Source organism: Canis aureus, chromosome 10 (assembly GCF_053574225.1).
Source record: "Canis aureus isolate CA01 chromosome 10, VMU_Caureus_v.1.0, whole genome shotgun sequence".
NCBI lineage: Eukaryota > Metazoa > Chordata > Mammalia > Carnivora > Canidae > Canis > Canis aureus.
This window is the reverse complement of record NC_135620.1, coordinates 69156540-69172572: the sequence shown is the minus strand read 5'-3', so window position 1 is coordinate 69172572 and position 16033 is coordinate 69156540. Positions and strand designations below refer to the sequence as shown.

General features: G+C 43.6%; 1 protein-coding gene across 5 annotated transcripts in view; it reads right to left on the bottom strand.

The window, feature by feature from the left end:
- The window catches only part of SNX30 (sorting nexin family member 30), a 108709-nt gene that overhangs the window by 15820 nt on the left and 76856 nt on the right, over window positions 1-16033 (bottom strand). For 4 of the 5 annotated variants that reach the window (XM_077912935.1, XM_077912936.1, XM_077912937.1 and 1 more), the window contains exon 7: window positions 2343-2429. In XM_077912935.1, the coding sequence (XP_077769061.1) occupies window positions 2343-2429 (87 nt within the window). Of the gene's footprint in view, window positions 1-2342; window positions 2430-14641; window positions 15956-16033 lie in introns of those variants that run through there. The other variant, XM_077912940.1, reaches the window with a different exon arrangement.

The following is a 16033-nucleotide window of genomic DNA, read 5'->3' as shown; positions in this document are numbered from 1 at the left end:
ACGCCCAGAGCCTGGCTGGAAAGAAACCCTTCCCTGCCTTCTGCGAACTCCTGCGGGTCAAGAGAATGAGCTGTATGGCGGATGCTCCCAGAAGGGACAGCAGCAGCAAGAAGAAAGTCCTTGGCTCCATCTGCCACAAGGCAGCGTGACCTTCAGGCAGCCGGCAGGCCAGGGCACAGCCAGCGTTCAATGTGGCGCACTATTCACCACCTTCGGTTCCTGTCTGTACAAAGGAACGGTTCCCTACAGAGCTGAATATGTATCAAATGACAAAGCAGCCTCCGAGAAAGTTCCTAGTCAGTGCTGAGCGGGGACGAATGCTGACAGAAAGTCTTTTAGATACGGGATCTTCGAGCTTCCAAACTAGGGCAGCAGCAGAACTTGCTGCCAGTCTCTCCCTCCCTAGCCAGGAAAAGCGACTTCTAGGTTTATACTGGAAAGCTAAGTTGTTAGAGTGACATTTCGAGGGGCGCCTGGCTGGCTTAGTCGGTTAAGCATCTGACTCTTGATCTCAGCCCTGGTCTTGATCTTAGGGTTGGGAGTTCAAGCCCAGTGTGGAGCCTACCTGAAAAAAAAAAAAAAAAAAAAAAAAAAAAAAGAAAAGAAAAAAAAGGAAAAGAAAAATAAAAAGAAAGAAAAAAGAAATTTTGAAGCACAGGAACACAATATTTCATGTCACTCCTTTAAATGGCACCATGCTCCAGAATATGGCTAGGAACTAGTCAAGGGAACAGGTAGCTGGAAGCAGAGGGCTCTGTGCACAGAGCTGCATTCCCATCATGGTCCCCCTGGTGACACACAGGACAGAAGCAGGCCTGTGGCTGGAGGAATGGAAGAGAGGTGCCTAGCATCCTGGCCACGTCCCAGCTGCACACACGGGGCCGATGACAAGAGTCCCCAATCCTTATCTCCTGGGTTTCCATCAGATATATGCAACCTTCAGTCTGTATAGATCTCTATGGGTGACACAGGGAGCAAGGCCAAAACGTGTATTGTGCACCTGCTGCGTCCCGCACACTGGGACACCAGGCAGCCGCAGAGCTAGGCAATTCATTGCACTGCTTTGTGGCTCATTCCTCACCCGTGAAACAGGGAAAGAACAATGCCTTCCCCCTGGGCCTCAGATGACTGCTGTGGTGATCATGTGAGGCAATTCATAAAAAGAAAGGAAAAAAAAAAGTACCATATGGAGTCAAGGCGTGCCATTTCTGAGGTGTGGGTTTCCAATTTCCAAAGCTGGTTCCTTTCCAGCGGCATCTTGGCTCGGCTGCAGCAGCAGCAAGAACCAAGGCAGAGGGAGACAAACGGTTCTGATGTCAAACGACTTCCCCGAACCTTGGGCCCCTGAGATTTATCTTTTGAATAACATTCCCTACCCCTACCCCTTGTTTTGAAAACAGACCACCCAACTACAGACAAAAAGGAGCACAGGCGCACAGTGGTGACTGGCAAGGTTCTAAAGTCAGAGGCAGTAACATTTGCTAGCTTTCAGATCCTGGGCCTTGGTTTGCTCATCCCTCAAATGGGAACAGTAATGGTACCCAAACCACACGACTGTTGCAGGGACTCCACAAGACATTGTAAAGAGCTTAGCACACTGTTAGCACTTGCACATTGGCTGTTATTAATCTTGTTGTTGTTGTTTTTTTTTAATCTCGTTTTAGCCTGGGGAGAAAAAGGCAACAAATGGCAGTGGGTAATACAACAGAAGCATGTTTACACTATGATCCTCTGTCTAGACCCAGAGCTCGTAAATAAGCTCAATCAGTGCTTCTCAAACTTTGTGGCAAAGGACCACTATTCGTTGGGTGTTTTCCTCAGGGTGACAAAGTCGCAGACCTACTATGTGTAACTAGTCCGCGGTGTGCTCCATGGGAGCTAGCTGGACAGCAGGCCTGTTGACTGCTCAGCAAATATCAGATTGCTATAAAACTGCTGATTCTCTGCTTCTACACCTTTCTTGTCATGGACTGGCAACAGCTTGTGGATGAGTTAGCAAGCCATACTTTTGAGAACGCTGACCTAGACTGTTCTTCCCGCTTTCCCACTCAATTCCATTTTACAGAGAGAGAAAAACTGCCCTTGAGTGGCAAAGCTGAGAGTTAAAAAAAAAAAAAGAATGCTCAGAAAACAGCAGAAAACTCAACCCCATGAGCATGTTAGGAATTTCCAGAAATAAGATATGGAAAGCAGCAAATAGAGGAAAATAACAGCATGAAGAGTCCAGCTGGGGCTGACCACCGCAGCTGTATGGATCTAGGGACAAGACTTCAGTTAGCACAACAGGGCAGCCCCGGCTGCCGCCCTGAGGAGCCCATCCCTCCCGGGGTGGCTTCTCTGACCTTGGGGCGGTCTTCCTTTCTCAGAGCCACAGCTTCCAGTTTGGCTTCGTACTCTGCTTGCACTTGGTCCCTCTTCTTCAGAACGCTCTGTGGGAGGAGAGAGGAGAAGCATGTAACACGGAGTTCACAAAGGAGCCTCCAAGCCCCAGACAGTTGCTTCTTTACCCCATTCCTCCCCAAGTCATGGCACACCCAGGCCCAGCCACATGCTCCCAGGACAGGCTGGCTGTGGTGTGGCACGTGACATGGACTCTGCAGGAAGCACGGGGTGGAAGAGGGCTGGAACCACTCTCAGAGCTGATCCTGAAGGTGACAAGGAGCTCTGGGCAAGGACAAGTAGGGGCAACAGTGCCCATCCTCAGCCACACTGACGAGACGACTCAGCTGTGCTCAAATGTGGAGCATGGTAGGTGACAATGCAGGACGTTCTCTGAACTGTTTCTGGAAAAGTCTAAGTCAGGAGAGTGCTTGACTGAATCCAGTTGATTCCTGGTGGACGGACTTGCTCAAGGATCCATTAGCTGCTCACGTGTCCCCCAGTCTGGACCAGGCATACAAAGAGCAAAGAGATAACAGCCCCTACCTGAGGGGTTCCAGATAGGGAAGAGGTGCAGACATAGTACAAAGCCGCATCTACATACAAGTCCAGAATCCCTACAACCACACAGTGAGGCCACCAGGGTGAGTGGGAAAAGAGCTGGAACAGAGCCAGCCTACAGAGGGCAGAAGCAAGCCAGGTGCCCAGGACTCAACATTTGAGGAGACAATCGCTGGTGGGCCCCTGTAAGTACAAGCTCAGCACCTGAGCATGAGTGCCTCCCTTGCCCTGCCTGGTTCTGGCTCTGCCACAAGGACCCTACTAGGTAGGATGGAAAAGAATGCGAGCCACAGTCTAGGTAGGAAAGCATTTGTCTCATCCAAGGGCTTCTTTTCTCTCTCTCTCTCTCTCTCTCTCTCTTTTTTTTTTTTTTTTTTTTTTTTTTTTGGTATAAGGGGCCTGGAAGGCAAATCAAGAGCAATAGGAATTTTCTTTTCTTTCCCACTAACTCAGAAGTCACAAAGTGCTGTGAAAGTTTCTAGTCTCATGCTTTTCCCATAAGCACCTTCCAGCAGAGTACAGAGTCGGGCAGGAAGGAGCCTTCCTTGGCTACACAGTGGGCACCGTGGGTCCCTGATAATGTGCTAAAATGTGAGGAGTGCTTGAAGAGTTGAGTGCACTTTGGGGGAAACCTTCTAACGGAATGCATCAACACAGGGAACCTCTTCCCCTGAAGTAAGTATTTCCTTTGAGAGGTGTTTTACCCTGTGGAGAACATAAGGAAAAGATTTGCAATAGCCTATCTTTTGTTGGCCACTCTTCTCTTTCCTGAATGCTCTGAAGTTCCCTCTCTGGGCTCATCGAGCTGTGAGAAGGGACATTTGCTGTTCCACAGAACTCTCTGCCCCAGGGGTAACTTCCCATAATCTGCACTTCGATGCAGCGGCCATGAGCTCCACGTGCTCTTTGAACTCTTGAAATCGGCTGGTGCGACTGAGCAGCTGGATTCAGGATTGTGGTTCACTAATTTCAATTTAAACTTTAATAGCTAACCTGTGGCTAGTGGCTGCCCCATCGGACAGCACGTAGATAGATAAAGTGAAAACAAAAAAGTTAGGGGTCCTTTGTGGATTTCAGAGAACCCAGAAAATATTCCAAATCTCCTAGCCTGGTACTAGTAGATCATGAAATCATCATCTCTACCCAAAACACACAATGCTATCCATGGAGACACAAATGTGGTTTCTCTAGGACACAATGGAACAACGGGGAGGGGCTGACTGGAATCCTCACCACTGCCGTGGAGTCCCACCATGGGACACCTCATATCTTACTGGAAAAAGCACAGACTAGGAGTGGGCTGGGCTGGGCTGTTGCAGTGATACACGCTCAGTCAGTGTGGCAAGAACCCCCAACCAAAGCTAGAAATGCTGTCAAAGCAATGCCTCGGAACCCAGTCAGTACAGTGCGGGCCTTCTGTCCCTCGTTCTGCTTGAGAACTCTCTTTGTTCTGCATCCCTAGGAGGGGAGGGATGGCAGGAGCTCCACACAGCTAGCACAGAGAAAATGCATCCCCTCTAAAGCCAGTGAGGGGGCCCCCAAGATCCAGCCATACTCCCTCCCCTAGTTAGCCAGGGCCCTCTCTGGCCCAGGGGAGGGGAGGTCAGCCTCTGACTCCTCAGCCCCTCCATCACCCCAAGTGACCAGAATGCCGCCTCCTCGTGCACACAGCTGGAGGATTTGCACTAACATCCCCCACGTCACTGGACAGCAGAAAAGACTCACAATGAGCCTGCACAAGCGAAAGGATGTTATCTCCATTTTATAGACAAGAACACCAAGGTAGAGCGAAAGGATCTGGCTGCGGCCACGCTGCTAACAGCACAAGTGGTGACTCAGGGTATTGCTCGTCGCATTCCAGGACAGCGTGTAATTTCCCAGTGTGACCGTGAGCCCAACCACGCTACGGGCTGGGAAATGTGTTTGAATGAGCTAAGCTGAGACTACCGTCCTTGTTGAAAGCATCTTTGCGCACAGCTGGTGGTTATCTGAGAGGACCAGCCTTGGACCCCCAAACACCACAGGCTTTGTTGATAGAGCTGGTCAAACCAGCCCATGGTTGACAGGGCCTGAGCTTGAGACCACAAAGGGGTCCAGACAGCAGCCATGGAGAGGCCCCTCCATCACTAAGAGACAAGCAAAAGCTAGTCATCACCTGAGCTGCTCACAGAACTCTGTCAGGGTCTTTGATGCTGGTGGATAACGTGAATCAAAAGTTGACGTGCATGGGAATACCTTCCTTGCTGCCTTGTGTCCCTCTGCCCCTTCCTCCATCCCGCCCTCCTCACCCGGTCAGCCTCTGACCATCCCACATTCGGCCCTGCCTTTATGTGTCTTCATTCATGATTCAGTTGCTGGGGATACGGCTTGCCTCCATGGAGCTTACATTCTAGAAAGGAGGTAGATCGCACAGTAAAAGATATTAATAGATAGTGGATATGGTAGTGCTGAGTGGAGGAAAAAAAAAGAAAATAGGACAGGAAGATACGAAGTGCCAAGGGTCCGGGGAATGGTGGAGTTGTACACAGAGTAGCCAGCAAGGGCCTCAGTGAGAAGTTGCCTTTTAATTAGACATGAGATATATTTTTCTCATATGCTGTGGTTGCTTTTTTTTTTTTAACGTAGGACATTTCATCATGATTTTGAGATGGCCCTAGTAATCTGGTCCTTCACCACCCTGCTTTTCAAATGTAGAGAGGGAAAATGACTCCTTTTCTTTAACAAATAACAAGTTCCTCTTGGCAAGGAACAAGAGATGGGGAGGGATTTTTTTTTTTTTTAAATACTTAAGGAACAGATAGAGCAAAGTATGGATTTTATTTGGATCACGATCTCGAAAAACATCTACAGAAACAGCATCTGAGACAACTGAGGAAAGAGATGCTAACTGGAAATTTGAGGATATCTTAAGAGCAAAACTTCAGGTGTGATAATAATGTGATTCTTTTTTTAAAAAGAACACTTGCATTTTAGAGATAAGTACTAAACATTTTTGTACAAAGCAATCTGATGCCTGGGATTTGCTTTAAAATAATCTGGGGTCCCCAGATTATGCTGAAGGGGGTGGCAGGTGGGAGCAGAGTTAGAACACCGTGGATCATGAATGCGCGGCTGCTTAGCTGGCTGTCGGCTAATGGGTAGGGCTAATGGGTACATGGAGGTTTGTTATCCTTCCCCCCTTCTACTTTTGGATGCCTCAATTTTTCCATAATAAAAGAGTTAAAACAATGGAAACATACTACCAGTCATCCAAACTGTTAATAACAAGCTAATAATAACCCCTGAACTACAATGACAACAGTGTTTGGAAGTTAAAGCACAGATTCAGTCTGTGGTTTGTTTGGCTTCCAATTTCTGTACTGGATTCTTTTCCAAGAAAATACCACAACGGTCAGCATCAACTGGAAGGTTCAACATTCCCTTTCCACACCCAGAGCTCATGCTCACGTCTTCTGCCAGTGAGACGGTGAGCTCACAAACTTAGAGGATGAGGAAGAGGTAGCACCAAAAGAGCCTCCAGTGCAAAAGGCCAGCAAGCTACCAAAGTCACCTGGAGTCCCAAAGGTTTTTAAGCAATTCAAACTTCATTGTAAGAGTGACATTAGGATTCAGGGTTGGGGAAGCAGATAAAAGCAGCAGGAACAGCTCAGCCACACGCGGAGAACTACAGAACAGAATGGTTCATATTCTGGGATGCCAGGGGCTGAGGAGACCCAAGGGGGATTCATGCAGAATAATGAGTGTTCAGTAATAAAGAAATATGCTCAAATGGGAATAAAAGATCAAATACCCAACATAGTACTGCGGTTTGTGTTGGGGTTTCCCTCTAGGACAGTATTTTCCTGCAGACAGGAACATGAGTCTAACCCTGGTCCTGGTGACAGAACTGATTGGATGAACTTAGGTTGCCCCTTTTGACATGCTCTTTTTACATATTCATTCTATCGCAAATGGACCACCTATGAGTTAAATTTTCTAGGGCAAGGTGGGTAATATTAAAATCACACATTTCCCTCTAGTTTTGAAAGATACTTGTTACAGAAAATTTGGAAAATAAAAACATACAAGAGGGGGGAAATCTCATCTCCTAGGCATAGCCAGTAACACCTCATGTCTTTACTTCTAGTTTTTTCCCTCGAATGACTTCTTTGACGTCTCCCATTTCTGTGTTTTCTCTTCCTGGCAGTCTGTTAATTTTATTGGATACTGAGGCCTGGTCCTCTAATTTACCTATTTTTTTCCCCTCTCAAATTCTCTTTTTGTTTCCCTTTACATGTGATTTTACTTTTTCTCCTAACTCTTCTATTTTTTCCCATTTCTATCATGATTTTAATACTCATTTCTTTGTTCACTAGATACTAAAAAAAAAAAAAAAAAAAAAAGTCTTGTTTTATGCTTGTGACATCTCTTTTTGAAGATATTAATGAGTTTTTTTTCCTGGAAATTTTCTTTTCCTTCAATGATGTTTCAGGAAATATATATTTTTTTCTTTCTTTTTATTTCATATACATGTTAGAATCTTCTCTTAAATATTCAGGGACCTTCTCTGCCCACTCATCCAAGGGGGAGACACTATAAAACTGAAAGCTCTCTGCACATAGAGGGCTTGTTGACAATTCTCTACAGGGACTCTGCTGGGTCATTTCATTGTGGATCCTTCCCGATTACCAGTATCTTCAAATCTCTTCTTGCCCTGTTTGGATTTTTATAGAAAAGGCTCTTCTAATCCCTGCAGGGAAGATAGAACGCTAAGAGCCAAGCACAGGAAGAAGACTAAGAGTCAACATTTTGTAATCTTTTACTTTACATCCTGATTTAGGGATTTTAAGCCCCAATCTCAACTGTGCTTGGGATCCCTGGATCCAGAGATTGTTCTGATTGTTCATTTTTATATATTTTTCCATCTTTTTAAAACATTTGAGATCATGTACATTTCTACATCCTGTTCTTTTTTTTTTTTCAAGAAATCACGCCTTCGATACATAATTATTTTTGTTTAGGACAAAGGAACTCCCCCACACTGCCCCCCCCCCCAATCTTCCAAAATGTCTGTTTTTTGGTTTCAAAGGCAGTGGAAGTGGCCAACCTGAAGCCTAGTTGCTTGACTCATTAGCTCCACCTTGTGGCTCATACTGGAAAAGGTGAGCAAGCTGAAAAAAACCACAATGAAAAAACCACATTTGGAAAAAGCTATCTATTCGAGAACATTGTTCAAAGTATCTCCAATTCAGATATATTTTTTAAAGGTTTTACTTATTTATTCATGAGACACACAGAGAGAGAGAGAGAGAGAGAGAGAGAGGCAGAGACACAAGCAGAGGGAGAAGCAGGCCCCACACAGGGAGCCCAACGTGGGACTTGATCCCAGGACTCCAGGATCACACCCTGGGCCGAAGGCAGCGCTAAACCACTGAGCCACCCAGGGATCCCCAGTATGTCCGATTCAAAGACGAACTATGTCTTTAAAACCAAACGTCTGCATCCACATCTCACATCCCTAACCACAATCGCCAATGACCTCCATATTATTAAATATAATGGTTACTGTGGATCATGCTCCTTCTAAAAACATTTCTCTTGGCTTCCTCTACTTTTTTTCTCCTACTACATTACCAATCCTTCTGAGTCTCCTTTTCTACTTGTTCCTCCTCCTAATTAGGTACTAGGCCACTAAATACTGTCATGCCTCAGAGTCAGGCCCAGACTAGTTACCTGGATCTCATCTCACTAGATGGTCTACTGCCTTCCCATGGAGTTAAATGCCTATATGCAAACAACTCCCAAATTTCTATTTCCACTCTGAACTAAACTCATAATCAATTGCCATGACATCTCTAATGACTATTAGGCATTTTTGAACTCAATTTGATTCCCAACTGCCCAATCTTGCTCTACCCTGAACCTCCCCATCCTAATGAACCGTAACCACAGTCCAAAAGCCCAGGAATCCCCTCCTTTTCTGACTTCACATTAATACAGCAGCAAGTCTGGTTGGCCTTTCATCCAAAACCTACCCAAATCCAGCACTGTAGCCCAAGCTCTACCACCATAGTTACTGGCCGCATGGCTCCCTGTGATAATTTTCCTAAATGTCTCCCTGACTCCACTCTCATTTCCTTCAACCCACTTTCCATATTGTTGTAGCACTAGGTGTCTTCTTAAAGTGAAAACTGTATCCGGTCAATCCCCCACATTAACCCGAATACCTTCCCTTTTGTTCCTAAGACTAAAATCCAGACTCTTACCAACCATGGCCTTTAAGATGCTACTACTATGCATGTCCTGGTCTCTATCTCTTTGAGTTCACCTCTTTCTACTTGCTCCCTTGCTCGTTGGATTCCTCTCACATCTGCCTTTCTAATCTGCAAAGAAACCAAAAAAAGCGCATTTCTGCTTTAGAACCTTTGCACCAGCTATTCATTTTGCCTATAACACCCAATCCTCTGATCCTTGCACAGACAACTCCTACATGTTATTCGAGTCTCCAGCCAAAGCCACCTCTTCTGTGTGGCTTTTCCTCACCAACCTCTTCTGGCTCTCAATCCACCCTAGTCATTCAGCAAGATAAGCATGCTCCTTGACTTGTAGGTAAACCCATCTCTTAAAAATAACAAGATACAGGTCATGCAGTAGTTACATATCTGTTAATGTTTCTAATTGACCACAATGTCACATTCAATTAAACAGTTGCTAACCACCTTCTATGAATAAGGCAGTATGGGAAATAAGATGGTTCTACTCCAATCTTCTTAAAGCTTCTCCTACTTGTGTCCTGGTCATAAGAATACCAATACTCAAAAGGCACTGCCTAAAATTTGTAAGGACTCTAGGATGTTCTCTCCCAGCCCATCACTATCTTAATAATTATGTTTTCCCCACACATAGTCTATAGGATGTAAGATCCCATTTAAGGGCTTACCTGCACATGTCTTCGGAGTGTTTAACTGGAGTCCCGGGCCTGAGGGTCACTTTGGTACCCCTCCCTCTCACACACTGTTCATTATCTCTCCTTGGCATCCTTGAAATACATGACCTCAGCCATCTTTTTAGGACAAGCTGTCCTCGTTGTTCACTGAACATTGTCCATGTGTTCCACGTGCCTGATAACAATCCTACTTTTTCTGTCCTTTCTTTCTACCTTCAAAGGGAACAGAATGTATCCAGGCACAGGTGCATTTCAACAGACACAATGTGAGTGAGACTCAGTCTCAAAAAACAGGAAATGATCTGGTTTGCTTCTTGGCCAAGAGTAAAGACACAGATACAAGGTGACTTCTCATTAGAACTGTGGCCATGGAATAAAGAAAAGATTTGCCGATGGGGCTCTATCTCCTCATCTAGCAAATGAGAAAGATAGACAAGATGATCTAGATCTAGGACATGAAGTCACTCGAGAGACCTTTTCAAATCCAGAGAGGAACCCCAACCTTAGCCCCTAATGGGAGAGGGCTTCAATGATCTCCAGCATTTTCTCCATGCAGGACTCAGCTTAGACCCACAACTACTTCAAACTCCTATGTCACAGGCCTCTCATTCCAAACGATGAGGATGTATACTCACTTTGGTCCACTCGGGGCCATCATAAGACCTCCCCACCAAAACAAAACTGGAAGGACTGGCTCGGGCCTGAAGACCATACGATAGTGGATACTGAACGTGACACAACCAGGCCTTCGACAAGCTCTCAACTCTATGTTGAGTTTTCGTGCTGAATAGCAAAGTCTATCTCACTTATCCCACAAATCAGAAAGTTATTTTTGAAATGAGACTGTATGACTCTCTCAGAGGAGTAAATTTCAGCTAAGAATTCTTAGAGAGGAGCAATATCTACAAGGCAAAGGCAGGGGAGCCACTTAAGACATCTATCCCCCTCTCCCGGTGTCTTTAGACCTGGCCACACAGACCTTGGCAAACATTAGGAATTTGAAATAGTTGAACGTCAGTCTGGTCTTGCATGGAGAAAATGCTGGAGATCATGGACCCACGTAGTTGTGGCTCTGTCATCAAGTCACTCTGTCTTACCCAGACTGCTCTGCAGAGACATTTTCCTGTTGGAAAGCATGGAAGTGGGTAGATGGTATTTCCTTCTAACCAGGCTTAGCTCAGCTCACCAATGAGGCAGAGCAAGGGTTTCAGAGACCACCAGTCAACACTTCCTCCTTCCTATGCCCTTTCCAGAAAACACCTCATACACTCCCATTCTCCCAGCCTAATTAACCTGATTAATGTTTATTGAGGCTTAGTGAATGAGAAACTCTATATGCCTCACACAGGGGGTGAAGAAAGCGAGAAAACAAACAAGTGTTTCTTTGATGTAGAACTTCAATTACTCACATAAGCTTATGTCTCACTGTCTAATAATATTTTAATAAAGATGCCAGATAAACCTGAGCTAAATGACAATTTAAAATCCTGCTCCAAGTACACAAATATATTAAGTACTAATAAACCTGCCACATGCAAGAACAAAGTAATTTGTATTGTAATATCCCAGGACTGTGTATGCATCAGATTTTCTGTCTGGCAAGGTTAAGGGAGCATTTTGGATGAAGGTTGTGTCTATTTAAGAGACAAATTCAAAGACTACCCAGGGATTGTAGAAATTTACTTTTGTTCACAAAAACAGAGGCTATTAACTTTATAAGGAAAGCAAAATATTCTGGCTCATTTTAAGCAAGTCAGGGTGCCTTTTGGTTTTTTGTTTGTTTGTTTCAGTGGAAATAGGCTTTTATTTTTTTTGTAATAAATTTATTTTTTATTGGTGTTCAATTTGCCAACATACAGAATAACACCCAGTGCTCATCCCGTCAAGTGCTCCCCTCAGTGCCCGTCACCCATTCACCCCCACCCCCCGCCCTCCTCCCCTTCCACCACCCCTAGTTCATTTCCCAGAGTTAGGAGTCTTTATGTTCTGTCTCCCTTTCTGATATTTCCCACACATTTCTTCTCCCTTCCCTTATATTCTCTTTCACTATTGTTTATATTCCCCAAATGAATGAGACCATATAATGTTTGTCCTTCCCTGATTGACTTATTTCACTCAGCATAATACCCTCCAGTTCCATCCACGTTGAAGCAAATGGTGGGTATTTGTCATTTCTAATGGCTGAGTAATATTCCATTCAGTATACATAAACTACAAACAGTATATTCCATTGTATACATAAACCACATCTTCTTTATCCATTCATCTTTCGATGGACATCGAGGCTCCTTCCACAGTTTGGCTATTGTGGACATTGCTGCTAGAAACATCGGGGTGCAGGTGTCCTGGCGTTTCATTGCATCTGTATCTTTAGGGTAAATCCCCAACAGTGCAATTGCTGGGTCGTAGGGCAGATCTAGTTTTAACTCTTTGAGGAACCTCCACACAGTCTTCCAGAGCGGCTGCACCATTTCACATTCCCACCAACAGTGCAGGAGGGTTCCCTTTTCTCCGCATCCCCTCCAACATTTGTGGTTTCCTGCCTTGTTAATTTTCCCCATTCTCACTGGTGTGAGGTGGTATCTCATTGTGGTTTTGATTTGTATTTCCCTGATGGCAAGTGATGCGGAGCATTTTCTCGTGTGCGTGTTGGCCATGTCTATGTCTTCCTCTGTGAGATTTCTCTTCATGTCTTTTGCCCATTTCATGATTGGATTGTTTGTTTCTTTGATGTTGAGTTTAATAAGTTCTTTATAGATCTTGGAAACTAGCCCTTTATCTGATACGTCATTTGCAAATATCTTCTCCCATTCTGTAGGTTGTCTTTTAGTTTTGCTGACTGTATCCTTTGCTGTGCAAAAGCTTCTTATCTTGATGAAGTCCCAATAGTTCATTTTTGCTTTTGTTTCTTTTGCCTTCGTGGATGTGGATGTATCTTGCAAGAAGTTACTGTGGCCAAGTTCAGAAAGGGTGTTGCCTGTGTTCTCCTCTAGGATTTTGATGGAATCTTGTCTCACATTTACATCTTTCATCCATTTTGAGTTTATCTTTGTGTATGGTGCAAGAGAGTGGTCTAGTTTCATTCTTCTGCATGTGGATGTCCAATTTTCCCAGCACCATTTATTGAAGAGACTGTCTTTCTTCCAATGGATAGTCTTTCCTCCTTTATCAAATATTAGTTGACCATAAAGTTCAGGGTCCACTTCTGGGTTCTCTATTCTGTTCCACTGATCTATGTGTCTGTTTTTGTGCCAGTACCACACTGTCTTGATGACCACAGCTTTGTAGTACAACCTGAAATCTGGCATTGTGATGCCCCCAGATATGGTTTCTTTTTTAAAATTCCCCTGGCTATTTGGGGTCTTTTCTGATTCCACACAAATCTTAAAATAATTTGTTCTAACTCTCTGAACAAAGTCCATGGCATTTTGATAGGGATTGCATTAAACGTGTAAATTGCCCTGGGTAACATTGACATTTTCACAATATTAATTCTGCCAATCCATGAGCATGGATTTTAGGGCATAAATCCTTTACCTCTTTGGTTAGGTTTATTCCTAGGTATCTTATGCTTTTGGGGGCAATTGTAAATGGGATTGACTCCTTAATTTCTCTTTCTTCAGTCTCATTGTTAGTGTATAGAAATGCCACTGATTTCTGGGCATTGATTTTGTGTCTTGCTACACCAAACTGTGGAAATCTTGGAGTGTTTGTTTGTTTTTGAGATATAACCGACATACATTATATTAGTTTCAGGTATACAACACAATGATTTGATATTTGTATATATTGTGACATGATCACCATGGTAAGATTAGTTAACATCCATCACCACACATGGCTATAAATTTTTCTTTGATAAGGACTTTAAACTTATGGATAAAGAAGATGTGGTCTATGTGTACAATGGAATATTCCTCAGCCATTAGATATGACGAATACCCACCATTTGCTTCAACATGGATAGAACTGGAGGGTACTATGCTGAGTGAGGTTAAGTCAATCGGACAAGGACAAACATTATATGGTCTCATTCATTTGGGGAATATAAAAAATAGTGGAAGGGAATAGAAGGGAAGGGAAAGAAAATGAATGGGAAATATGTCTCTGAGGGAGACAGAACATGATAGAATCCTAACTCTGGGAAACAAACAAGGGGTAGTGGAAGGGGAGGTGGGCGGGGGGACAGAGTGACTGGGTGACAGGCACTGAGGGGGGGCGCTTGGCAGGATGAGCACTGGGTGTTATGCTATATGTTGGCAAATCGAACTCCAATAAAAAAAAATACAAAAAATTTTTGAAAATCATATAAATAAAAATTTTTAAAAAAGAACTTAAGCTCTACTCTATTATCAAGTTTCAAATATACAATACAGTATTACCTATAGTCACCATGCTGTGCGTGATATCCCGTGACTTATTACTTATAACTGGACATTTGTACCTTTTGACTATCCTCACCCATTCCACCCACCCCCAACGCCAAAATGTCTTTCTACATTTGTTTCAGCCACAGAATTAAATATGCCATGTGTACGTCTCATTAAAAAACAAAACAAAAAAACAATGTAATAGAGGAAAATGAGTGAGAGATTTATGGAATCAGGAACCATGGTTTTCAGCCTCAGTTCCAGTAATTACCAACAAAACTGCCTCAGGCTACTGATCTCACATCTGAGTTTTATCCTTATCTTCACCATCACTACCATCATTTTCACCTTACAGATAAGGAAATTCATACCATCTCCCTGCCTACTGTGAGATCCAGACCCAATCCTGTCTTTGAAAGTGTTTTATTATCAGCTTCATAGAGTACACATCAGACACTGATTCATTCTATCTAGCAGGAACATTTTCCATTGTCCACAAATTAATACGTATCAAGAGCCTTAAAAGGTTCATACCCGGTAAAACAAAATGGAACACAGGTAATGGGTATACGGAAGTTTATCATACTATTCTCTTTGCTTCTATTGTATGCTTGAAGTTTTCCATAAGGGTTTCTTTTTAAGTTTTTATAACTAGTTGATTCATTACTTTTTATTTCCCTTAAGGTGTAGAATATTTTCAAATTGCTATGATTTTTCTGGTTTTCCATGTGTACAATCCAAAGTTATCTGATGAGTTGCTCTCAAGAGGTTCCTGTCAATTCTTACCGAGATCCTTCTTAAAGGGGTGCCCTAGATATGCCCCCAAAAACAGATCAATAAACCAGAGGTCTCCTTTGGGAAGCAGGAAGAGGAGCTACCTTGGAAAGCCTGACTTTTCTCTAGCTGGTATCACATCATAGGAGCCTCTATAGCTGTGCTCTCAAACTAGTCAAAGTGTAGGCTAGGGTAGTTTCTAGTGTGGGCATTAAAGCATCCAACCCCATCCTTATTCTGCATTTAAAATTTGAGGTTGCAAATCATTGGTCCTCACGGCTCTTGTCTTTTCTCGTCCGTTGCTGCTAAACCAAAACCATTCTGATTCTTATCCCATTTGCACATCACCTCCCTCCCCCTCTTTCTTTAAAAGTTTTCAAAATCCTGTAAGTTTTGTTCTAAAATTTTACAGTGATACGCTGTGGGTTGGATCTCTCTTCTTCATTCCTTTGGCAATCAGCATGTCCTTTTAATCTAAAAACTCACATCATCAGCTTTGGAAGATTTTCTTGTATTATTTTTGTAAGTTCCTGCCATCAGTCTTTGTTCTCTCGGTTAGGAACTCTTATCAGACAGATGCTGAACCTTTGAGAGTAATCTTCGCTGTCTCCTATCATTCTTTCACATTCTCAGTATTTTTGCTTTTTTGTTCTACTTTCCAACTACTTGGTTTCCTTCTTTTACTTCCCAAGATTTCCTCAACCCCATCTTTCGATTTTACTCTTCAATTTTCATCTCAGCAAATCGGATTTTAACTCCCAGGAGCTCTAATTAACCAATTGTTCTTCTCCCACAGCATGTTGTTCTTGTTGAGTAGATGTCATATCCGTGAAATCTCAGAGAACATTAGGAGTTTCTTCTACGCTGTTTTCCTTCATTCAATTCACACACCTGATTTGCCATGTGTTCTATTTACATGCCTATGCGTCAGTCCGTCTATGTGATCCTGCCCACCCAGGAAGAAATAGTAAGTTACTTTCTGAAAGTGATTGAAACAAGGAACGTACTCAAGCGTATTGAAGTG